Source organism: Palaemon carinicauda, chromosome 26, assembly GCF_036898095.1.
Source record: "Palaemon carinicauda isolate YSFRI2023 chromosome 26, ASM3689809v2, whole genome shotgun sequence".
NCBI classification, from domain to species: Eukaryota; Metazoa; Arthropoda; class Malacostraca; order Decapoda; family Palaemonidae; genus Palaemon; species Palaemon carinicauda.
In genome coordinates this window covers 87,085,507-87,110,111 of record NC_090750.1, presented here as the reverse complement: position 1 = coordinate 87,110,111, position 24,605 = coordinate 87,085,507, and the positions used below count along the sequence as shown (strand labels likewise).

The 24,605-nt window shown below is 43.9% G+C and overlaps 1 protein-coding gene across 1 annotated transcript in view; it reads right to left on the bottom strand.

Moving 5' to 3' along the window:
• Window positions 1–2,255: 2,255 nt before the first annotated feature.
• LOC137620264 (ATP synthase mitochondrial F1 complex assembly factor 1) overlaps window positions 2,256–24,605 on the bottom strand; it is a 64,973-nt gene continuing 42,623 nt past the window's right edge. The window contains exons 4-8 of the mRNA XM_068350503.1: window positions 22,520–22,582; window positions 7,783–7,881; window positions 6,828–6,923; window positions 3,395–3,502; window positions 2,256–2,520 (exon numbers count right to left, since the gene is read on the bottom strand). Of these exons, the coding sequence (XP_068206604.1) occupies window positions 2,341–2,520; window positions 3,395–3,502; window positions 6,828–6,923; window positions 7,783–7,881; window positions 22,520–22,582 (546 nt within the window). The 3' untranslated portion in view covers window positions 2,256–2,340. The remainder of the gene's footprint in view (window positions 2,521–3,394; window positions 3,503–6,827; window positions 6,924–7,782; window positions 7,882–22,519; window positions 22,583–24,605) is intronic.

The following is a 24,605-nucleotide window of genomic DNA, read 5'->3' as shown; positions in this document are numbered from 1 at the left end:
TATGGAGGACTCATTGTAAAGCGTTAAGAACGACGAGAGAGAGATAGGAGGAGGCCGAGCGCCATGAAAGACCCACGCGGGGTCATGAATATAAAACTGTCATAATATAAGCAAAAAAGGGCAAGGCCCCCTCCAAAATCTCAAAACTCATAGATCTGGTACTTAACTTAGATGGAGTGACTGTAGAGTCCGACATCTTGAGGTAAATCCAGGTAAAACCAGCGAAATTCACACACCGAGGCAAAATAAGTGTTGATAGCGCGTGCTATGAAAAGGAGTAACGTCACTGGCGTGGGATCCCTAGTAGTAGTAGGATGTTGAACGGCACCTCGCTGTTCGGGGATATTGACGGGAGATATCTAAATGGTGCGAGGCCTCTGGTTGTGATTTATTCACGCGCCCCAGTATTATACCGACACCTTATTAAGGTGAGCGAGCTGGGTTCAACCTAGCATTCCTATACAAATTTTTCTCTGGTAAATTCATAGCAGTTTTTACCTTAGAAAAGATGTAAAAGGAGCATTTCACTGGGCGGCACGGGTCGGAGCCCAGAAATATGTTTTAATTTTTTAGAAATGAAGATATTTCCTTGAAACAAATACAGAGATATGATATTGTGTTAATGAATGGGAGGCTACGCAGAATTTGTGGAGGCCGATTCAGAACTGAGGTGCAACGAGTAAAATCTCCAAGTTACACCATACAACTAGAAGAATTGGTCAGAAAAATTGTAGATGCCTGAAAAGAGGGTGCACCTATGAATCTGCAATGTACCACACTAATGACACCAAACTCCATATGAGATGGAAACAAATGACTTCTATAAGCATTTTTTTTTAAAGAATGGAAAGTTCATTTGGGAAATCAACTAAATGTTGACAAAAGGAGGCTTCCACTGGTGTCTCACCCTGAAAACCTTCCGATGACCTCTAATGATTTACAAGGCTTATTAAGTTGCTCATCATCATCAGCCATTACTAATCTACCGCAGAACAAAGGCCTCAGACATGTCCTTCCTCTAATATCTATTTAAGGTCTTTCTATGCCGGTCCACATACGCAAAATTTCTTAGGTCGTCAATTCTCGTCTTCTCTTCCTTCCCCTGCTTCTTACGCAATCTCTAGGGACCCATTGTGTTATTCTTAATGTCCACCTATTATCTGACATTCTCATTATGTTTCCTCCTCAATCCATTTCTTTTTCTTACATGTTAGCATATCCTCCACTTTAGTTTGTACAGTATACAAAAGCTTCATTAAATAGAATAAATACATAAAATTTTGTGGACTACAAAGTTCTTTATTCATTCTAGTTAAAACTAAAATGCTCATAACTTATTATGCAGGAAGGAATCAAATATTAAGAGGAAACAATAAGCTAAAAATAATTAGAGAGAGAGAGAGAGAGAGAGAGAGAGAGAGAGAGAGAGAGAGAGAGAGAGAGAGAGAGAGAGAGAGAGAGAGAGAGAGAGAGAGAGAGAGATATTCATACAGTTTATCTTATTGATAACTAATAATAATAATAACTATGAACTGTATGAAAACCATGATAGGCTATAACATATTGGTGCTGATTTAATATTCATTTCATATTTGAATGTTTCAGTAGTATAAAAACAACAACAGCAACACTAACTACAACAACTACAACTACTACTATTACTATTACTACTACTACTACTACTACTACTACTACTACTACTACAGTACTACTAATATTACTAGGGAAGGTCTTGATCCTAAGGATGCTGAATAACCAAGCTATTACTACTACTATCACACTATTGCTTAAACATAAACTAAAAAGGCTTCAATTATTATAATATGAATCCTTTGATTTATTAATTTAGGCCCTAATTTCTGGCACTGGGGCCTAAGAGGATATTCAGCATCCACACGCAACAAGGGGAAAACCTTACAGTTGCCGTATGAAGTAAAAGTTGATTGGCTGGACAGCAAGATGTGGGAACAGAGGCATAGTAGAATGTTGAAATGAGAGTACAGATAGGGGCTGAAAAGATGCTGTAATGATCTTTAGGTAATGCCTACAGCGCATCGCTCAAGGCACACTGATGACACTACCTCCTACAACCTTCAATAGTCTTCCAAATTGCACTAATTTTCTTCTGTACTATTTCAAAGGCTGGATTTATAAAATTTGGGTTATAATGATTGATTTTGGTTTCACAGAAGCCTGTAAGATGCAAATAGGGGTGGGTCAGGTTCCTAAAATATATAAGGTCCTAAAACAACAAGTCATCTTTTGAAGAATTGTATTTCTAAAAAGTCCTATGTACAATTAATGTTTCAAAAACTCAGAGTAACATAAATAGTAATCTATTTAAGTTTTCTTTTTTGACAATGAACTAAGATCAAGATGTTCCAGTTGATTAATAAGATCTCCATGCTTAAACTTATCTGGGGATGTGTGGAAAGTCTTCACTAACTCCAATTTAGCTGAATCAAGACCACCATAATACATTTGAAGTTGATTAACCAAACACTGAGCTTCAAAGGCATTCTGAGGAAGAAAGAGAGAAGCAATCACAAATTAGAGATGATTCTCCCCTACTACCAATTATCAATATTTTGACCACTATTACAAACAATATTACCCTTAAACTCCATGAACCATGAAAAATGGAACTACTGTACAGTACTTCTACATTTGTTTTATTACAAGTAAATTTTTTAGAAAAGATTATATGAACACACAAGGAGAGATTAATATCAAAGCTATGCCCTATAAGTATTGATACAAAATACAAATTATTACAGTACTGTACTTTATTTATGGTTTCCATTTGTCTTCTTATGCCAGATTAGGCCCTTAATCCAAACCTTGAAGGATTGCACCTCTCCATATGGTAGGCTCTAAAACACTTACAATAAAAATGGAGGAGATTTTGAAGTGTGGCACTAAAAATATTTGAGTCTCAAAGTTGAATTGAAATCAGAATCTCTTATAAAAAGCAGGAAGTTACCTAGAGATGTGACACTATAAATATTTGAGTCTCATAGCTGAATTGCAATAAAAATCTCATATAAAAGAGCAGGATGTTAACAAGAGATGTGAAGCCCAGAGGCTGGAAAACAGATTGAGAATGCAGAGATTGAAATGACTTTAGAATTTTCTGAGAAAGGAAGAGGAACATCCAGTAAGGGATAGTAGCACACAAAGACGATGAACAATGATCAATGTACGGGCCAAGAATTTTTTTTGAAGAAACAGCATAGATGAAAACTTTGACCAAACACGCAGCTAGGCAAAAAGCATTACTTTCTCAACATCACAAGATTACATAATAACAATAATAATAATAATATAGTATACTCTAACAAAATAGTAAATAGTGTATCACAACACAAAACAAACAGATATTCTCATTACTCACCACAATATCTTTGTTGTACTCCCCGTGCATTAGAACAATCCCACGTTCCTCTTTCAAATCAGGGTAATGGACCAAAGTAAGGCATTCTGGAGCATTCTCTTGATAGGCCTTGATAGCAGGAATATATATTAAATAATCAGTTAAAACTATACAATTTAAAATCACATAAGGAAAAAATTAAGACATATGAATTCTTTAAAGCTAAAAACTGACTGCATAAAAATCAATCACCTCTCACAGCAAACACAGACTTAGTCAATTAAATAGACTTGCTAAAACCAATAGAAATAAATATTATGACAAAATTTCATCCTTTTTGATATATCCTAACAATGAATACAAGAAAAACTATTAAGATATAAATTTTTAACTTTTCCAGACCTAAAATGAAATTCGTTCATGAACTCTAAGGTCTCTAAAATATGTTACCAAAAGGTAATAAATAAATGATAATCCTAACAATTTACTTGATATTAATTATTCAATGAATTTATAAAAAATTTCATATGAACCTATTAATCAAATTGTAATGAGCTATTTCATGTGTTATAAATTGTACCAAACAGTTTAGTTCATACTAAAAGGATGAATGTAAAAGACAGTTGAGTCGGGCATGAGGGTAGATCTGATAACTCAACCAGCTTTAGGACTCAAGATATGAGTTGTTCAATCCATGTGCTTTGAGAAATTAGAGATTGAGACACAAGAAATTGCTTTATGATTAATGATTTCAAATGAAAAATTAACACTTTCAAAGTTATATTAGTTTCATTACAAACAAATAAATCATAATCAGTCTGAACCTCAGTTTAGGTATGATCAAACTCCCTTAAACAACAGGACTGGCTAATTGAGACAGCTCATAAATTCTACATGGAAGTTACTCAGGAGTGATCTAAGGCATCAAAACATGTCTCGCTCATGTGTAACAGCAACTTTAAAAGGATTGTATGCTGTATACTTTATGTTACTTCATCCCCTTCCTGCTGCACACCTCTCAAGAAATGGCACAGGTTGGGAGCTCCACATTACCATACATTTTAACTTGCATTTAATACTCAGGTTACAATACAAATGACAGCAAGTACATTGAAAACCAGTAATAAAGCAATTAAAATTACTTAAAGAAAATTATTTTATTATAAATTTCATGCAATAATCCTTAAAAACTGTAGTGTTTTCATTTTAATAACTTTTAACCAGATTCTTCAGTCGATCCAACGAAAGTAGGAGGTACCCTTGATGGAGAGAAAACACTGGAGAAGCTGGTTTAAAATTATCAAAATGGAAACACTACAATCTTTAGGGTGTGTTGCATGCAATTTGTCATAAAATAATTTTCTTTAAGTAATTTCAATTGTTTTATTACTGGTTTTCAATATACAGTACAGTACATGACGTCATTTGTATTCCAATTTGAATATCAAACGTGAACTATAATGTGTCCATTTTTTTTCTTTATCCACACCTGCGTACATCAGCAGGTCAACCCACAGAGGAGCTAACGCATCACTCTCTGTCGTGTAGAACCTTAGCTGCTTGGAAAGTGGGGGGAAGGGGTAAGATTTTATTTCACTGACTGGACGAGCAAGTTCTCAGATCCACTGATTTGATTCACAACTCGATCCGGGACCAAATCAACAAGGCAGGCCTCTAGCCTTGAAGAGCATTGAAATGCTCATCAATGACCTAGGTTTTCCCTGAAGGAGGTGCCCCAGTTGCCTCCCTTAAGCCATTGCACTCATGGATGAGGGCAATAACCTTCAAGTGGTGCCATTCTCTCAACTGGCTCGATCAAAATATCACTGGAAGAGGGAGGAGTAGGAGTCCATTGTCCAGGAAGGAAGGGTGATGGATGTCGCTGAAGCTCCTCCATTAACTGGGGAACAGAAATCTTACGGGGAAGTACACTCCTGTCCCAGCCAGCCAAGGCCACAATGGCAGAGAGGCATAGCACGGGGCCAGAAGCCACGTGTGCTGTTCGCCCATCTTGAAAGAGAGGTGGTGTCGAAAGGAGCCCTTTCATTACAACTACTGCTGACCTTCCTTGAATTCTTCAACCTTTTCTCTTCTTCATCTTAAAAAAAAGTCAGAATTGGAGGAGGAGGAGGAACAGCGTGCATGCTTCTTTCTCCACCTGGCTCTTGTTCTAGGCTCTGCAAACTGAGGGGTTGAGTTTTGAGTGACCAGTGATGCTCCCGGTGTGTGTGCTCTAGCCACAACACTGACATACACTGTTACAGGGGAGAAGGAAGGCACACTCACAGGGTCTTTCATACAACCATACAGAGGGAGCAGGTGATACGGGCCCCGGGAAAAAGGGGTGGAATACATAAGGGCTGGTCAGGGAACGGGATAACCCCAGGCTCTGGGGCAACACGCACTTTGTTCTTGCCAACCAATTTATGCCCAACTCGGCCTCAACACCACCAATTTCTGCTGGCACGGGAGCCACTCTTCCATTCTTCACAATCCTTTTGGGCTGGGGGGAGGGGGACCATCAGAGTTCCTGACACAGGGGACACAACCATACCTTTCACCAATGGCATCACCAAGAGTACAGGGGACACTGGCTCTGGGGGAACTGAGGGAGAACAAGCCTTGGCTACAAGCTCCTTCAAAAGACCTAAGGAAGCCCAAGGGTTCTTTAGGTCAAACTCATCATCAGCAGTCTGCACAGAGATGTGTGAAGGGCTTCCACCTTCTGAAGTGGTGCAGCAAACACTAGGGGTACCCCACACACCACCAAAACCTGAAAAGCCTGTGATACAGATCCGAGGGACATTTGCTTTTGCTGGCTCCCCTCCCTCCCTTCAGGGCTTACCCCTGCCACTGCACAAGAAGCCACAACCTGCACTCAGTGCATGGGAATGATTGGGAACAATCATGCCCCCACAAGAAGCACACAAGAAATGTGGATCTACAGCTGGTCACCCTTCCCGCAAGCAGTTATGAACATCTTACTCAACTTCCATCACTAGTTCAACACTGTATTCACTTCTTGGGAGAAAAAAGAATGAAAAAGTATGGTCAGGAGCTGACAGTGCTGTACATGCGTACTCATCAGCAGTTGAATCTGTAAGTAAAGTTATTTCAGCTTGGAAAGTGGGTAGGGGTCCTCGCCCGTACCCTTCACCAGCTGGTTAACCCTCGTTAACAAAGTTCTAAAAACCGTCTCCACCTCGTGCTGAATCTATCTCCCTAATTAAAAGACGAGGGTTTATATGAGACGTCTTGCATGAACAAAACTATAGTAACATTAAGATACCACAATCACCAGATCAGTCACCTCACTATTAAGTGCAAACAACTAGCAGAAATTCATTAATCATTTGGTTATTCAAATCTGCCATTATAAGATTGGTTATACGAAAAAAGTTACTTTCCTAAATACTGACACTGTCTAGCTATACAATGAGCTATCTATACTCACCTGATAATTTATAAGTGGAGTGAAATGGGCTTCATGGCCAGCAAACTGGACAACAATAAACTCATATCCTTGGTCTCTCGGTAAGGCAAATAAGAACTGAAATAAAGTTGTGGATACAGGACTAAAATTTATATACAAATCTCTCATGATAATAAGCATATGTCATTGAATTGAGTTGAAAATTAACATAAAAAATTTAGTATAAACTAAAACCAAATCCTGGGTACATATTACATTTTTAAGGAAAATATGAGAATTCTTAAGAATATTTTTTATTCTTACATACAACTCCAACTAAGTAATAATAGAGTACGTAATGTAGGTCCTCGGGTTACGACAATCTCATGTGACACATCTCCCACAAGGTAAGTTGTATTATTGTATTTTTTTCACTGTTTCATATGATTCTACAATACTGTACTGTATATTTATATCCTCTATAAATTCCTTTTTGTTCTAGCTATGGTTCTAAGTCATATAGCATGTTTTATAATCCAGATTATGATTATGTATACTGCATCAGCAAAGGAGGTGATTTCTGTACGGTATTTAGGTGTGTTCCGAATTATGTCAAAATTTGACGTACACTACAGTATAATAATGGATCACCATCGTAACACGAGGACCACTTGTAATACAATTGCTACTCGGGCAGAAGTATGAATTTTAAAATTCTCATTTCAACTACTGTATCGAAGTGACTCCCTGTTATGAAGTTATATACTCCTCAGTAGAATTCTTTTTCACTTGCTAAAGTTTATAATGTACAGTACTGCTTCCCAAGAAAGGCTGGGAAACAGATGCTCTAGTTATAATCATATATTTTTTAATATGAAATAAAATCACAGTTGATAAGATATAGAAACAGTAAATCGTAATGAACTAAGTTATACCAAGTGCTGGCTATGGCAATCTACAGCAATATGATGTAACAAAATGTCTTTTGATACCTTACCATAGGATACTTCAGAGTATTTTCATGCAATTGGTCGTATGTCGCCGATGGTATAACTCCACTAACGGCATTCCTATTTTTAAAATGCTCCGTCCAAATCTGGAAAGAAAGTTCATGATCATTCCAGCACCCAAAAGCAGCTACTGTACAGTACTTGAAACTATACACTGAATACCACTTAAAATACTGAAGAGCATTGCAACCTAAAAACACACACAATGCAGAAAATCCAAATGGTAAAACTTTAAAGCAAATTAAAATACTGTAGTCTTCTATACATGGTACAGTAATGTATTCACCACATATCTACCACTATACTAGATAAATTTCTTAGTCATGATACAAATTCTTTCAGTATATAGGCAAAAGTTTTATCAAATACTGTATGACGTTAACTTTACAAAAAAGAAATAAAGGGAAACTATGACTACTGTAAGTGTTTTACCCCTCCAATGAAATACGGTAGATGAAAATACATACTAAACTGCATTGAAGCCAAATTTAAGGAATGAAGTACATTTTGCAAACAATTTTGAGATATATCTTCTTCAGTGAAGATGTGATATCTCAAACTTTTGGGAAATATAGTCTCTTCTTTGAATTTATAGCCCTTTACATTCATTACAGTTTGATATTGAGAAACTAACATAATGCTCCTAAAAATAACACATCTATCTATACATTATATCTTCTCCACAAACAGTTAGAAAAGTTGAATTAGTGTTACTCACAAGCCACTAGATGAAAAATCACATTGATGACACTTAAGCATGTTTTGAAACTGAATGCATTAATTATCTAATACCCGTACTGCAATGCACAACAAATTTCACTGCTACTGAATACATACTGTTAACACTGTTGATAATACTATATAGATTATCATACAGCAGCAAATTGGTTTAAACTGTTTCTTTTGGTAAATACAAAAAAGTCTCTCCAGAAGTTTGCCTTAATCAACTGATCCAGAAAGCATAGACGGTAGTGTCCATCAACTTAAAAACGAAAACAATGTTTCAAGATTAATATCAGTTTTTTATTACTTCTTATTACAATACTAATATGAGAATATTACACGCATTATTATTAGATAGAGTTCTTTAAAATATGTTTTATCCAAATCTTATTTATATAAAATATCAAAAATTCTAAGTAATTTTTATTTTTCCTAACATACTTACCGAGAACTACTTTCTTAGGAGTTACCTGTAATCTCCTCTCTACCGACCAGAGTTTTGTGTAGGATACCCTAAAACCCGTTTTCTATGAAGGCCTACCTCGGCATTAGAGAATGTGCCCCGAGGGTAGGCTTTGCGCTAGGTCGAGGTCCGCTTGGGTCGATAACGCCAGTAAGTTCTATTGATGCAGCACAATACTTGCAAGGGCAGAGAGGCACTCGGGGAAGGAAGGGAGGGCCATTACCCGAAAGTAGTTCTCGGTAAGTATGTTAGGAAAAATAAAAATTACTTAAAATTTTTGATTTGTTCCAACACGAATACTTACCTCGAACTACTTTCTTAGGAGACCTACACTTTAGGAGGCGGGAGTGCTATTCTGACCTACAGACCCAGTAATCGGAAGCCAAGAGGCCTAGGTATAACGGTACATACTAGAAAACGGACGAGAGGGTAACTACACAAAGAGCTCACGTTAGTGTCTAAGTACTGACCCTTTGAAAAACTTCTTCTGATGTTGCATCCAGTAACGTAGTTGCGGAGAACGTGTTATCCAATGGTACCAGATGGTTATCACCGATGAGGATAGGGAACAACTGGGGAGGATGAAAGGAAACGAACCTGTGTCTCCCGGTTTGCTATCCGCGATTGAGCCTGAGGCTTTTACCGTTAAACCACTTGGAGAGCGGAGATGACTGTTCCAATGGAGAACCCGTCTAAGGACTTCCTCGAGTACTGTAGTCCTTGAGGTAATGGGCAGTAAAAGTCGACTGGTTAGACCAAGTACCTGCCCGAAGGATCTGACCCACTGCCATGTTTTTCTCAAAGGCTAAGGACGTGCTCAGACCCCTGATGTCATGCGGTCTGGGAACGCCTGGCACGGCCAGATCTTCTTCCTTGTAGGCCCTGGCAATAACTTGTCTCAACCAGAAGGAAATGGTGTTCTTGGATACTTGTTTCTTAGTAACACCCGTGGAGACGAAGAGGCTCTTGATGCCTGGCCGGAGATGAGCCGTTCTTTCAAGGTATTTTCTAATGGCACGGACCGGGCACAATTTTAAATCCTCAGCATTACCCGTCTTAGGGATGGCTGGTATAGAGAAACCTTCGAATTTAGGATCCCAGACAGCTGGGTTCTGGGTCTTCGCCACAAAAGAAGGAACGAACTTGAAAGATATTTCTTTCCACCCCCTCGAATGAGAGACGTCATAGGACAGCCCATGGATCTCTCCTACTCTCTTAGCGGAAGCCAAGGCTAGCAAGAAGACTGTTTTGAGAGTGAGATCCCTGTCTAAGATATCTTTCAAATGTTCGAAGGGGGGGCCACTCAACATCTTCAGGACCTTAGCTAAGTCCCACTGAGGCACCCTAGCTGCTTGTGGGGGGCAGGACTGCTTGAAGCTCTTGACAAGCATCGAGATGTGCCTAGAGGAACCCAGGTCGATGCCCTTCAGGAGGAAGACTTGGCCCAAGGCGGCCCGTACCCCTTTTATGGCTGGGATTGACATTCCCATTTTGTCTCTGAGATATACCAGAATGTCCGCTATGTCTAGGACCGAGGCTTTGAGGGGTTTAATGTGCCTCAAAGCGCACCACTTCGTGAAGGAGGCCCACTTAGCTTGGTAAACCGCAGCTGAAGACCTTCTCAGGTATAGCGACATTCTCTTAGCAGTAGCTGATGAATACCCTTCCTTCTTCAGGAGTCGCTCGATAGTCTCCAGGCGTGAAGACGCAGAGACTGTGGGTTGTCGTGAAATCTGAGAAAATGTGGTTGGTGTAGAAGGTCTGACCTGTCGGGGAGTGGCCATGGAGGTTGACTCGCCAGGTCTTTTAGGTCTGCGAACCACTCTCTCTCCGGCCACCAGGGCGCTACCAAAGTCATCCTTAAGTTTCGGGCCGTCCTTACTCTGTTGAGTATTTGCCTTATCAACATGAAGGGGGGAAAAGCGTACACGTCTAGGTTGTCCCACCTGTGCTGAAAGGCATCCTCCAAGGCTGCCTTCGGATCTGGTACAGGAGAACAATATACGGGAAGTTGAGCGTTCAGTTTGGTTGCAAAGAGGTCCATCACCGGGGAACCCCAATGTTGGATGATGAGCTTGGCTACTTCTGGAAGGAGGGATCATTCTGTCCCTATTATTTGACCCACCCTGCTGAGACCGTCGGCCAGCACGTTCTTTTTCCCGGGGATGAACCTTGCTAATAACACAACTTGGTTCGTTTCTGCCCAATCTAGAATCTTTATGGTGAGATCGCACAACTCCCTTGACTTCAAACCTCCTTGCTTCTTTATGTACGCTACTACTGTGGCGTTGTCGCACATCAACGCCACAGTGTTTCCCCTTAGTAGATCTACGAAGTGTAGGCAAGCCTTCTGGACTGCCTTCAACTCTAGGACATTGATGTGGAGGTCCTTTTCCCCGTCCATCCAGGTTCCTCTCGCTGTCTCGTCGAGGAGATGGGCTCCCCATCCCTGGTTGGAGGCGTCTGTGAACAGTGGTAACTCGGGGGGGTCGTTCGCGAAGGGCATCCCCTTGAGCGAGTTCGACCGGCAATGCCACCATTCCAGGGAGGGCCTCGTGTTTGGTAGAACTGGGATTAGTACTTGTTGCGAGTCCAGTTGGCACCAGAGGTTCTTCAGGTTCCATTGGACGGCTGAGTCTGATTCTCCCCTGGGGAACCAGTTTCTCCAACGACACCAGATGCCCTATTAGTCTTTGCCAGTCCTTCGCTCTCCTGGGGCGACCCGATAGGAACGGGTGAATGATCTCCATGAGATTGTTTATTCTGTCTTCTGAAGGGAAAGCTTTTCCCAGAAGGGTATCTAGCGTCATCCCCAAGTAGGTCATTCTGGTGGAGGGGGATAGGTTTGATTTTTCCGGGTTGATCACGATACCCAGATCCTTGCAAAACTGGAGAAGTTTCATCCCTTGCTCCTTCAAGAGGTCCTTCGAGGAGGAAAGAAGCAACCAGTCGTCCAGGTATCGGATGAGGCGAATGCCTCGTTCGTGAGCCCACACTGAGACAGTCGTGAAGACTCTCGTGAATACCTGGGGCGCTGTTGACAATCCAAAGCAAAGGGTCTTGAATGGCAGGATCTGGGAACCCCATTTCACCCGGAGAAACTTTCGACTCGAGGGGTGGACCGGAATTTGGAAGTAGGCGTCCTTGAGGTCTATGGTCATCATGTAATCTTTCTCCCTCAAGGATAGTAGGACTGACTTCGGAGTGTCCATTTTGAAGTCTGTCTTCTTTATGAACTTGTTGAGAGCCGACAGATCTATAACCGGCCTCCACCCCCCCGTCGCCTTTTCTACCAGGAACAGACGACTGTAAAAACCCGGGCCTGGGTGTAGAATCTCCTCAATTGCGCCCTTCTCCAACATGGAGGACACTTCCTCTTGAAGGGCGGTCTTCTTCAACGGATCCTTGGGGACCAGCCACTCCGCCCAGATGGCCGGGATTAGAGGGGGTGGTTCTGCTAAGAACGGTAACCTGTAGCCCTCCTTCAGTACGGACATTGTCCAGGGCTCCGCTCCGTGAGCCTTCCATGCTTGCCAAAATAGTCTGAGGCATCCCCCAACCTGAGGCTTGGGCAGGGATAGGGGGCCTCCCATTCTATCTCCTTCTGGAGGAGCGGCCTGAACGGCCTCTCCTGGAGGCAGAATAACCTGTCCTAAAGGAGGCTGAAGCTGCTGGGGCCCCCCTACGGGGGGGCTGAGGTGCTGAGGTCCAGGAGGAAGAAGTAGCTTCTCTCTTCGTCATGCTAGGAGAGGCCTGAGCCGTCGCGGCACTGTCTGAGACTGACCTCTTGTAGGGTGGTCTCCTTGTAGGCGTAGGCCTGGGGGTGCTTAAATCTTTTCTCTTAGACACCTTCTCCATAATGGTTTCTAAGTCCTTTAAGGGGAACAAGGAGTCACCCCACAAGGGAAGGCTCCTCATGGCCCGCACCTCCCTGTCTGGGACCTTTCGGGACACCTTTGCCAGGATGGTGTCCCTCTTGCGGAGTACCCAATTCGCTGTCAGGGCGAGAGATTGGTATGTCAGGAACTTAAGCGTCTTGCCCCCGGAGGTGATAAGTTCCCTCAGGAGGTTTTGCTGTTCCGGGTCCGTAGGATCAAACGTGGCTTGCACCCCTACTAAGGTGGAAGCCCACCAGTCTAGCCAAGAGGAGACGTGCACCAGGTCCCTCGACATTTCCTCCATCATCGCGGCCTCTGATGGAGAAAAACAAACTGGGGCTGAGCCGCTGAAGAGGCTCTGTCCTCAGGATGTCAAGAGAAGGTTCTACTTTGCAGGCTCCTGGTCGACGTCCTTCTGGTACATAGACCTTGCCCTGCGTCTTGAGCCCCTGGAGTAACTTAGAAGAACTCCGAGTCTTGGGGGCTCCGACATTACTTGCCACCACTCTATCTACGTATTCTTGTCCCAGGACGAGATCCAGGGCTAGAGGGAGAGCCAGGGAGGTCTTAGGCTGGGTAGGGGCCTGCATTAACCGTATAAGGCTGGACCTCCAATAGTCCTCGTCGGTCGCTGCCGGTTCTTCTATTTTGTGATGCCTCCTGATAAGGCCAATCACTCTCCTATAGGCCGATTCCTCCGTCGGGGAACCCTCCCTACCGTCAGCCGAAGCCTCGGCTTGAGCCCGGGGAGCCGGGTCACCGGGCACTCCCTCCCACCGGGCGCCTTGTTCTTGCCACAACAGGCACTCCCCTGCCGAGGTACTGGTCCTCCTCGGCGGAGGCTTCCGCACCAGGGGCGGGGGTTAGCACAGGCATCGCCGACCCAGCGAGGACTAGTGTCCGCTCAAGGTCTCTGGGGGACGAGGACGCGGATCCCGTGGGCTGACCCGACAGCGGGAACCATTCCTTCCGGTCCGAGGGCCGCACCAGCTGGGCTGGTTCGACCAGGCTGCCCGTAAGGAAGCACGGTTCCCCCCGCTGGGCGGGGTGAACCAGAGGCTTCGGGGTCTTATGCCTGCATGTAGAGTCCTTCTCGCGAATCTGCCTGCGAGGGTCAAAACTGTACTTGGAGGACGGTCTCCTTGGTGAGAAATCCTTGGACCGCCGGTCCGGGGAACACCGTATCTCTGCTTTACGGGGTACGAAAACCCAATCGCCATCGGGTGACCTACTCCTCCTGTGTTTTCTTCTTGGAGAACGGGAGCGCTTCCTGCTGTAGGCTATCTGGACCACGATCTTGAACGGGAACGCCTGCTCCTGGACCGCTCCCTCTGACGTCGATGTTTCCTCCTGGCTTCTTCCCCCGACGAGAAAGACTCCTCTGAAGAGCCCGACGTCACTGCACTTACGATATGGCGGGCGGGAGCGGGGACCGCGGGGGACTTCGCGACTCGTTGCATACCCGAGGTAGAAGGTTGCAGGAATTCTTCGGGAACTTCCGTGAGCGGGGTTGGGAACGAAGTTTGGCGCCCAACACTAGGGAACCAGGAATCCAGGCCCTCTTCCATTCGCATAGGGGACCTACCCGGTGTTTTAGGAAGCTTCCACCCGAAGGCATCACTCCCTGCGGAACCTAACTTACCCGGGTTGTCGCCGCCTGCCGAAGTACCTGAAACACAGGGCCACGAAAGGGGCGAAGACACAGAAACAACGTTACTACCCCACAAGGGGTCATCGGAGGAAACGTGCCCCCCAAGCACAAGGGCCGAGTCTCCAGAGCACCCCGACACAGCACTACCGGGCTCCTCACTAGCCCGAGAAGGTCCCGCAATCCCCACTGCACATTCACCAGATTCCTGGGGAAGAACACTCGGTTCTTTCCCCACGATGGACTTACCTCGGCCCCTACTCTGGGTAGGGGAAGGCGAGACAGAAGCCCCGTCAGACCGTTCACTGGGCGACAGTAGCGGCGAAGAAACACTAGCCTTCCTGGGTGAACGTTTCGACGATTTTCTCTTTTTCGTGCCGTAACGCACCCACTGGATATCACTCCAACCAACACACTCGGGGCACGTATCCGACGACGAACAAACTTTGCCCCTACAGGAAGAGCAAAGGGAGTGAGGGTCCACTTCAGGTTTGGAGAGGAACGCTTCACACGATTTACCGGCTCTAGGCCCAGGACAACGGCGGATTTGCTCCATAACGCACAAACACAAGACACAGGAACGCAGGGAATCAAGGAATACACTGGGGAAGCACAAGGGCAGAAAGTGAACACACAGGAACACAAGGGATAAGTACAAGTTACCACGCGGTAAACACGTGGGACACACGCGGCGCACACAAAGGGTCGAGAGAGAACGAGAGCGACGTGGTGACACGTCGCGACCAGAGAACTTACTGGCGTTATCGACCCAAGCGGACCTCGACCTAGCGCAAAGCCTACCCTCGGGGCACATTCTCTAATGCCGAGGTAGGCCTTCATAGAAAACGGGTTTTAGGGTATCCTATACAAAACTCTGGTCGGTAGAGAGGAGATTACAGGTAACTCCTAAGAAAGTAGTTCGAGGTAAGTATTTGTGTTGGAACAAACACCAGTTTAAGTGTTTCACTGTCTTGGGTTAGTTCTCTTTTCAAGGATGCATTCACACACACTATTCTATCTGATTATTTCCTTTCCTCACTGGGCTATTTTCCCTGCTGGAGCCATTAGGCTCATAGCATCCTGCTTTTCCAACTAGGGTTGTAGCTGAGCTAGCAATATTAATAATAATGGGAACACTATGCAATCTTTTGTTTTTCAGTCTCTTTGTCGATTTTAGCTTCTCATGTCAACTGCGTGATCACTCCATCCCTATACAGTATTGTTTAGATGTTATTTAGGTAATTAGTGATTATAAGGGATGTTTTATCCTGGATTTGTTAGTAATCACTGCTTAGATTGTTCAAAGGAATTGTTTCCGAGCAATCATGATAATTTTTTGTGTCTCATGCCAGGGGACTATTCAACTGGGTTCCACTGTAGTGGTCTGTCTCCATTATTATGGATGGTTACTGTATCGTTAAAATATCACAGTAAGATTATTACAGCATAAAAATGTTATTTTGATTATAAAATAAATTTTTGAATATACTTACCCGGTGATTATATAGCTGCAACTCTGTTGCTCGACAGACAACTCTACGGAAAAACTCGCCAGCGATCGCTACACAGGTTGCGGGTGTGCCCAACAGCGCCATCTGTCGACCAGATACCCAGCTCTCAATGTAAACAAAGACTCAATTTTCTCCTCGTCCCACTGCGTCTCTATTGGGGAGGAAGGGAGGGTCATTTAATTTATAATCACCGGGTAAGTATATTCAAAAATTTATTTTATAATCAAAATAACATTTTTCAATATTTAACTTAGCCGGTGATTATATAGCTGATTCACACCCAGGACGGTGGGTAAAGACCAGTAATATATGTTTACACTTTTATGAGCTAAGAGTTTTTTATTTCATTTTAGAAGTTATCAAAATAACAAAAACAAAATAAATAGGTACCTGGTAAGGAAGTCGACTTGAACAATTACTCTGCCTTTTAAGTACGTCTTCCTTACGGAGCCTCGCGATCCTCTTAGGATGCTGATCGACCCCTAGGATCTGAAGTATCAAGGGTTGCAACCCATACAACAGGACCTCATCAAACCCCTAATCTAGGCGCTCTCAAGAAATGACTTTGACCACCCGCCAAATCAACCAGGATGCGAAAGGCTTCTTAGCCTTCCGGACAACCCAAAAAAACAACAATAAAAACATTTCAAGAGAAAGATTAAAAGGGTATGGAATTAGGGAATTGTAGTGGTTGAGCCCTCACCCACTACTGCACTCGCTGCTACGAATGGTCCCAGTGTGTAGCAGTCCTCGTAAAGAGACTGGACATCCTTTAGATAAAAAGACGCAAACACTGACTTGCTTCTCCAATAGGTTGCGTCCATTATACTTCGCAGAGATCTATTTTGCTTAAAGGCCACGGAAGTTGCGACAGCTCTAACTTCGTGTGTCCTCACCTTAAGCAATGCTTGGTCTTCCTCACTCAGATGTGAATGAGCTTCTCGTATTAACAGTCTGATAAAGTAGGATAAAGCATTCTTTGACATAGGCAAAGATGGTTTCTTAACTGAACACCATAAAGCTTCAGATTGGCCTCGTAAAGGTTTAGTTTGCTTTAAATAGAACTTAAGAGCTCTCACAGGGCATAAGACTCTTTCTAGTTCATTGCCTACCATATTCGATAAGCTGGGAATATCGAACGATTTCGGCCAAGGTCGAGAAGGCAGCTCATTTTTGGCTAGAAAACCAAGTTGTAGCGAACATGTAGCTTTTTCTGACGAAAATACGATGTTCTTGCTGAAGGCATGAATCTCACTGACTCTTTTAGCTGTGGCTAAGCATACCAGGAAAAGTGTCTTTAAAGTGAGATCTTTCAGGGAGGCTGATTGTAGCGGCTCAAACCTGTCTGACATGAGGAATCTTAGTACCACGTCTAAATTCCAACCAGGTGTAACCAAACGACGCTCCTTCGTGGTCTCAAAAGACTTAAGGAGGTCCTGAAGATCTTTATTGTTGGAAAGATCTAAGCCTCTATGCCGGAAGACCGATGCCAACATGCTTCTGTAGCCCTTGATAGTGGGAGCTGAAAGGGATCGTCCTTTCCTCAGGTATAAGAGAAAGTCAGCTATTTGAGCTACAGAGGTACTGGTCGAGGATACAGAGACTGACTTGCACCAGTTTCGGAAGACTTCCCACTTCGATTGGTAGACTCTAAGGGTGGATGTTCTCCTTGCTCTAGCAATCGCACTGGCTGCCTCCTTCGAAAAGCCTCTAGCTCTAGAGAGTCTTTCGATAGTCTGAAGGCAGTCAGACGAAGAGCGTGGAGGCTTTGGTGTACCTTCTTTGCGTGTGGCTGACGTAGAAGGTCCACCCTTAGAGGAAGACTTCTGGGAACGTCTACTAGCCATCGAAGTACCTCGGTGAACCATTCTCTCGCGGGCCAGAGGGGAGCAACTAGCGTCAACCTTGTCCCTTCGTGAGAGGCGAACTTCTGCAGTACCTTGTTGACAATCTTGAACGGTGGGAATGCGTATAGATCTAGATGTGACCAATCTAGGAGAAAGGCATCTATATGTATTGCTGCTGGGTCTGGGACTGGTGAGCAATATATTGGGAGCCTCTTGGTCAGCGAGGTTGCAAAGAGATCTATGGTTGGTTGGCCCCAAGTGGCCCAAAGTCTCTTGCATACATCCTTGTGGAGGGTCCATTCTGTTGGAATTACTTGCCCTTTCCGACTGAGACAATCTGCCATGACATTCAAGTTGCCTTGGATGAGCCTCGTTACTAGTGTTATGTCTTGACCTTTTGACCAGATGAGCAGGTCCCTTGCGATCTCGTACAACGTCAGTGAGTGGGTCCCTCCTTGCTTGGAGATGTACGCCAAGGCAGTGGTGTTGTCCGAGTTCACTTCCACCACTTTGCCTCGAAGGAGAGACCTGAAGCTTTTCAAGGCCAGATGTACTGCCAGCAGCTCCTTGCAGTTGATATGCATGATCCTTTGACTCGAGTTCCACAGTCCTGAACATTCCCGACCGTCTAATGTCGCGCCCCAGCCTACGTCCGATGCGTCCGAGAAGAGAACGTGGTTGGGAGTCTGAACAGCCAGGGGAAGACCCTCTCTTAGGTTGATACTGTCCTTCCACCAAGTCAGACAAGACTTCATCTTTTCGGAAATGGGGATCGAGACCGCTTCTAGCGTCTTGTCCTTTTTCCAGTGAAAAGCTAGATGGTATTGAAGAGGACGGAGGTGTAGTCTTCCTAATGAAACAAATTGTTCCAGGGATGATAGCGTCCCTACCAGACTCATCCACTGCCTGACTGAGCAGTGTTCCTTCTTCAGCATGTTCTGGATGCATAACTGGGCTTGGCTTATTCTGGGGGCCGACGGAAAAGCCCGAAAAGCTAGACTGTGAATCTCCATCCCTAAATACACAATAGTTTGGGATGGGACCAGTTGTGACTTTTCCATATTGACAAGGAGACCCAATTCCTTGGTCAGATCTAGAGTCCACTTTAGATCCTTCAGACAGCGACGACTGGAAGAGGCTCTGAGAAGCCAGTCGTCCAAATAAAGGGAGGCTCAGATGTCCGATAAATGGAGGAATTTGGCTACATTCCTCATCAGCCTCGTAAACACAAGAGGAGCTGTGCTTAGGCCAAGCACAGGGCTTGAAACTGGTAGACCACCTTTTCGAAAACGAATCTCAGAAAAGGTTGGGAGTCCGGGTGGATGGGGACGTGGAAGTAGGCGTCCCTTAGGTCTAATGAGACCATCCAGTCTTCCCTTCTGACCGCTGCTAAGACTGACTTTGTGGTCTCCATGGAGAACGTCTGCTTTGTGACAAAGACATTCAGAGCACTGACGTCTAGCACCGGCCTCCACCCTCCTGTCTTCTTTGAAACCAAGAAGAGGCGGTTGTAGAATCCCGGAGATTGAAGGTCCAAGACTTTGACCACCGCTCCCTTCTCTAGTAAAAGAGACACTTCCCGTTTCAAGGCTCGTCTCTTGTCTTCCTCTCTGTACCTGGGAGAGAGATCGATGGGAGACGTTGCTAGAGGGGGTTTCCGTACAAAAGGGATCTTGTACCCCTCTCTGAGCAACTTCACAGATTGTGCATCTGCGCCTCTCTTCTCCCAGGTCTGCCAGAAGTTCTTGAGTCTGGCTCCCACTGCTGTCTGAAGATGCGGGCAGTCAGACTCTGCCCTTATAGGACTTGGATCCTTTCTTCTTCCCTCGTTTTCCTTCGGCACGAGCACCTCCTCTGCTGGAGGCTCTGCCACGAAAGGGCGGAATAAAACGGGACGCTGGAGTGTCCATCTTTGGTCTAGCTGACAAGGTAGGCAAAGGGGGAGCTTTGCGAGCGGAGGACGCAACAAGATCGTGAGTGTCCTTCTGCACTAACGAAGCGGCTATTTCCTTAATCAGGACTTCTGGAAAAAGGCACTTGGAAAGAGGAGCAAAGAGAAGCTCAGATCTCTGGCACGGTGTAACTCCAGCTGAAAGGAATGAGCAGAGATTTTCTCGCTTTTTTAGGACTCCGGACACAAATGATGCAGCAAGCTCATTAGACCCATCACGTACGGCCTTGTCCATGCAGGACATAATGAGCAAGGAAGTCTCTTTCTCTGTCGAAGATATCTTCCTGCTTAGGGCTCCTAGACACCAGTCTAAGAAGTTAAAAACTTCGAAGGCCCTAAAGATTCCTTTCAAAAGGTGGTCCAGGTCCGAAGATGACCAACATATCTTTGAGCGTCTCATGGCAAGGCGGCGGGGAGAGTCTACAAGACTTGAGAAGTCGCCCTGGGCAGAGGCAGGAACTCCCAAGCCGAGAACTTCTCCCGTGGCATACCAGACGCTCGATCTAGAAGAGAGTCTAGCAGGGGGAAAAGCAAAGGCTGTCTTCCCTAAACTCTTCTTGGACTGCAACCATTCTCCTATCACCCGCAAAGCTCTCTTGGACGAGCGTGCAAGGACGAGTCTAGTAAAGGCAGGAGTGGTAGACGGCATGCCTAACACAAACTCTGAAGGCGGAGAACGAGGAGCCACAGAAACAAACTGGTCAGGAAACAGCTCTTTGAAAATGGCCAAAACTTTTCTAAAGTCCAAAGAGGGTTGAGTAGACTTAGGCTCGTCCAATTCTGATTGTGGTTCATCTATATGTGCAGCAACATCATCATCAGAAAGTTCCTCATCCGACAACTGATGAGGAAACGGCAACGGAGTGGGTAACGGCTGGTTCGCTGAGTCCGGTCGCACTGGTGCATGCGTGACTGAGCCGGACGCAACGTCATGGAACTGCTGCCCAGTCTGTGAGCTGGCAACAACCATGGTAGCGCGGGGACGCACAGCGTCTACTCCAGACTGTCTAGACTGATGTGGGTGCGCAGTGGAAACCACACTGGGTTGCGGAGGTTGACGCACCGCGTCAAAACAAAGCAACTCTGACGGTTGTTGAACATCCAGAACGTCAACGGCAACCTCCGTGCGTCGCTTAACGTCAACATGCGGCTGGCAGATCACACTGGAACGCATGGGTGGAGGAACTCTCTCAACTGGAGTGCGTGAGAAGGTTACCTCAGCGTCCACAGGACGCACAACCGATCGCGTGGAGGGTTGTAGGCTAGGTACTGCACTAGCTGGTACGGCAGCAACCTTCTCCGCACGAAAGTCCTGCATCAGAGACGTAAGTTTAGACTGCATGTCTTGCAGTAGAGACCACTTAGGGTCTACGGGAGCAGGTGCGGCGACAGACGGTGTTACTGTCTGAAGCGGTACCGCTTTGCCTCTCTTAGGCGGTGAGCAGTCATCGGATGACGGCAACGAGTCCGAACTGACCCAGTGGCTACAACCGGGCCGTTGGACTTGTGCTGAAGGGACCGATTTACGTTTTAACGGTCGCGAGACCTTGGTCCAAAGTTTCTTGCGAGAAACACCTTCAGAAGACGAGGTATAAATGGGCTCTCTCGTCTTAGTTAGGTAGGAGCGATCTTGGGTAGATACGCCCGATACCACGGAGGGAACGTCTGTTCGCTGATTAAAGCCTCTCGAACCCATGCGTCGTACGACATTGCTTCTCCCCTGGACTTGGGAGCTTGCAAGAGGTCCCGGACTAGGAGGACGACAGGCACGAACAGACGAACCCTCAAGCGCAACACTATCCACAACACTATCACTTGGCACTTTAGCACTTCCCACTGCACTTTGGCACTTAAGCTCCTTCACATCCGCCATGAGCTGATTACGGTCACTAGCAAGGGACTCAACTCTCTCACCCAGAGCCTGGATGGCACGCATCATATCAGCCATCGATGGTTCCTTAGTGCCAGGAGGGGGGTTAGGAGCAACCACTACAGGGGAAGGAATAGGTTGTGGGGCATGAGGAGAGGATATATCAATAGAACGAGAAGAACTTCTCCTAACTCTATCTCTCTCTAGCCTACGTGTATACTTTTGAAATTCGATAAAATCGAATTCCGAAAGGCCAACGCACTCCTCACACCGATCTTCCAATTGACAGATTTTATCCCGACAATTGGAACAAACAGTGTGAGGGTCGATAGAAGCCTTCGGAAGACGCCTAGAACAGTCCCTAGCATTGCATTTCCTAAATTTGGGGACTTGTGAAGGGTCAGCCATTTTGAATTGGTCAAGGGAAATTCCAAAAAACGATCAAAAAGTCATCAACAAAGAATCCGTTATCAAAAAGAGTTCAAGGATTTGTGTGAAGAGAAACCCTGCACAGCGAAAGCTCAAAACTAGAATATAGTACTTCACCAATTAGATGTGAAAAACTCCAGTTTAGTAACAGCGAGTAAAGTACGTCTTGTCGACACCTCGACAGAGAGAAAATTGAGTCTTTGTTTACATTGAGAGCTGGGTATCTGGTCGACAGATGGCGCTGTTGGGCACACCCGCAACCTGTGTAGCGATCGCTGGCGAGTTTTTCCGTAGAGTTGTCTGTCGAGCAACAGAGTTGCAGCCAAATAATCACCGGCTAAGTTAAATATTGAAAAATAATAGTTATAAATATTAAGTACATGCAGCTCACGTAAAATACTTACAAACTGTACTTCTTCATTTGACTTGTCTTTCAATAAGTCAGTCTTCAGTATGCTCTCCAATTTCTGTAAAAAAAATAGCATTACAGTAAAAACACAGCCCATTGAATTAATACAAAAAAATTATAGAAATGATTAAAAACCATCATATTTAAATGTTAAGAGTAGAGTATAAAAAAAATCCATCACATTTCATGGAACATGAGAAGCATACACAGCAAAGCAAACCCTTTTTTATAATCATGATTTCATACCTATGGTATCTCACCATACAAATAATACTTAATCCCCTGAACCTTATTCTACAGATTATTTATATAAATTATGTCAACAATCAATATAAACTGTCCTCGTATAGTCTCCATTTATCTACCAATATCAATTACAAAAAAGAATTTATAATAAAATCTATTATATATTTACATTACAGTCATCATGCTTTAATCAACGAAGCCCCCTGGTTTCCAAATTCTAGCAAAAAACTAAAATTTTCAACCTTTCCCTCCCAATGATGTCCAATATCCCTGATACGCGAGACAATAAGGTGAATATACGACAGCCCTATCACTAACAAAACTTCATATGATCGGAGTCATCGTAGATCTGTACGTCCTAAAAAAAAAATCTCTTGCTATCACTTAAAAAAAGGTGGGGAGGGTGTGGGAAATAGATGGCTATAAGCTAAGTATTGACATTACAAATTCTATCACTAAAATTCTGTTTATATCAAGGAACCTTCTCCATCATGCTGATAACCTTACCCTTTAGTCATCACACTGTTTACAACACACGATGCAGAGACAAAATATCATTTAATCTTAAATAAAATTGAATTACACTCAAACCTACTTGATACAATCTCACATTATAAACACTACCAATGTTATAGGTTTGCCTTGATTTAAAAATATTTAGTCCTTTTTTTGGTATACCTTCAATGAAGATGAAACACCTTTCTTTAGCTTTGTAACTAAACTCCCTACCATACGACACGTAGTTTTCACAAACATTGAGAATAAACTGTATGATAACTGTACAGAAAATACAACAGGTATCCAATGTATTATTAATAGCAAATAGCCCAAAAAACCTTAAGTACTAAACAATATTTTATCATATACAGTTTAATAAAACTTATTTGGTACTTCACTAAGTTGTAACTAAACTTCTTTTAATCACTATGTACACAGGCTGATCCAGAGACATAAGTCAAGGAGTGAATGATGTATCTGAACTCCTTGCTCATTCTATCTGGTTCCAATTCCATTGGCAACCTGGATTCGAGTAACTGAAGGTATTAATATAAAAAAATCTTAAAAGTTCTAATATATTAACAATGTTTATGTTCCTAAATTATCTGAATTATTTTTTGGCCACTCTCTGGTTTATTATCAATTAAATAAAATGGTTCTTCAGCCTACTCAAAATTCAAATGGCCTATGATTATGACACCTGACACTATCTCTATTAATGACTATTACTGAGAGTGGAAGGTGCTTGAGAGAAAGGAAAGGTATTGCAATAAGTTAAAACCTGTCTGTATGTGACTGCTTAAAACTGGATTCTGCTAGACATCTGCACTACAACACTAGGGATCCAACTGTTCAAAATGGACCCACAAGTAGGAGATAAAATCAGAGAGAGCTTCTGTGCATTTGGGACTAGCCTAACTATAGTAAATTTTTTTTTAGCGGGGCAGTTTTGCACTGGCTCGCAGCGGTGCCCTTTTAGCTCGGAAAAGTTTCCTGATCGCTGATTGGTTGGACAAGATAATTCTAACCAATCAGCGATCAGGAAACTTTTCAGAGCTAAAAGGGCACTGCTGCGAGTCGGTGCAAATGCGCCTTATTAAAAAAAATTGACTACAGACAAGAAAACAACTGTTATGTTTCACCAAAAAATTATTAACAACTTGTAGCTTCCTACACACCATCCAATACTATTTTCTCCAAAAAGTTCAAGAAATCCAAAATAATAATAAGACCTGGGTGGTCCATAAACTTCTCTTTCATTAGACTAGCTTAAACTCCTATCACAGAATCCACATGACAGGATTTCCACCACATTACCCTTGTTAATTTACATTTTT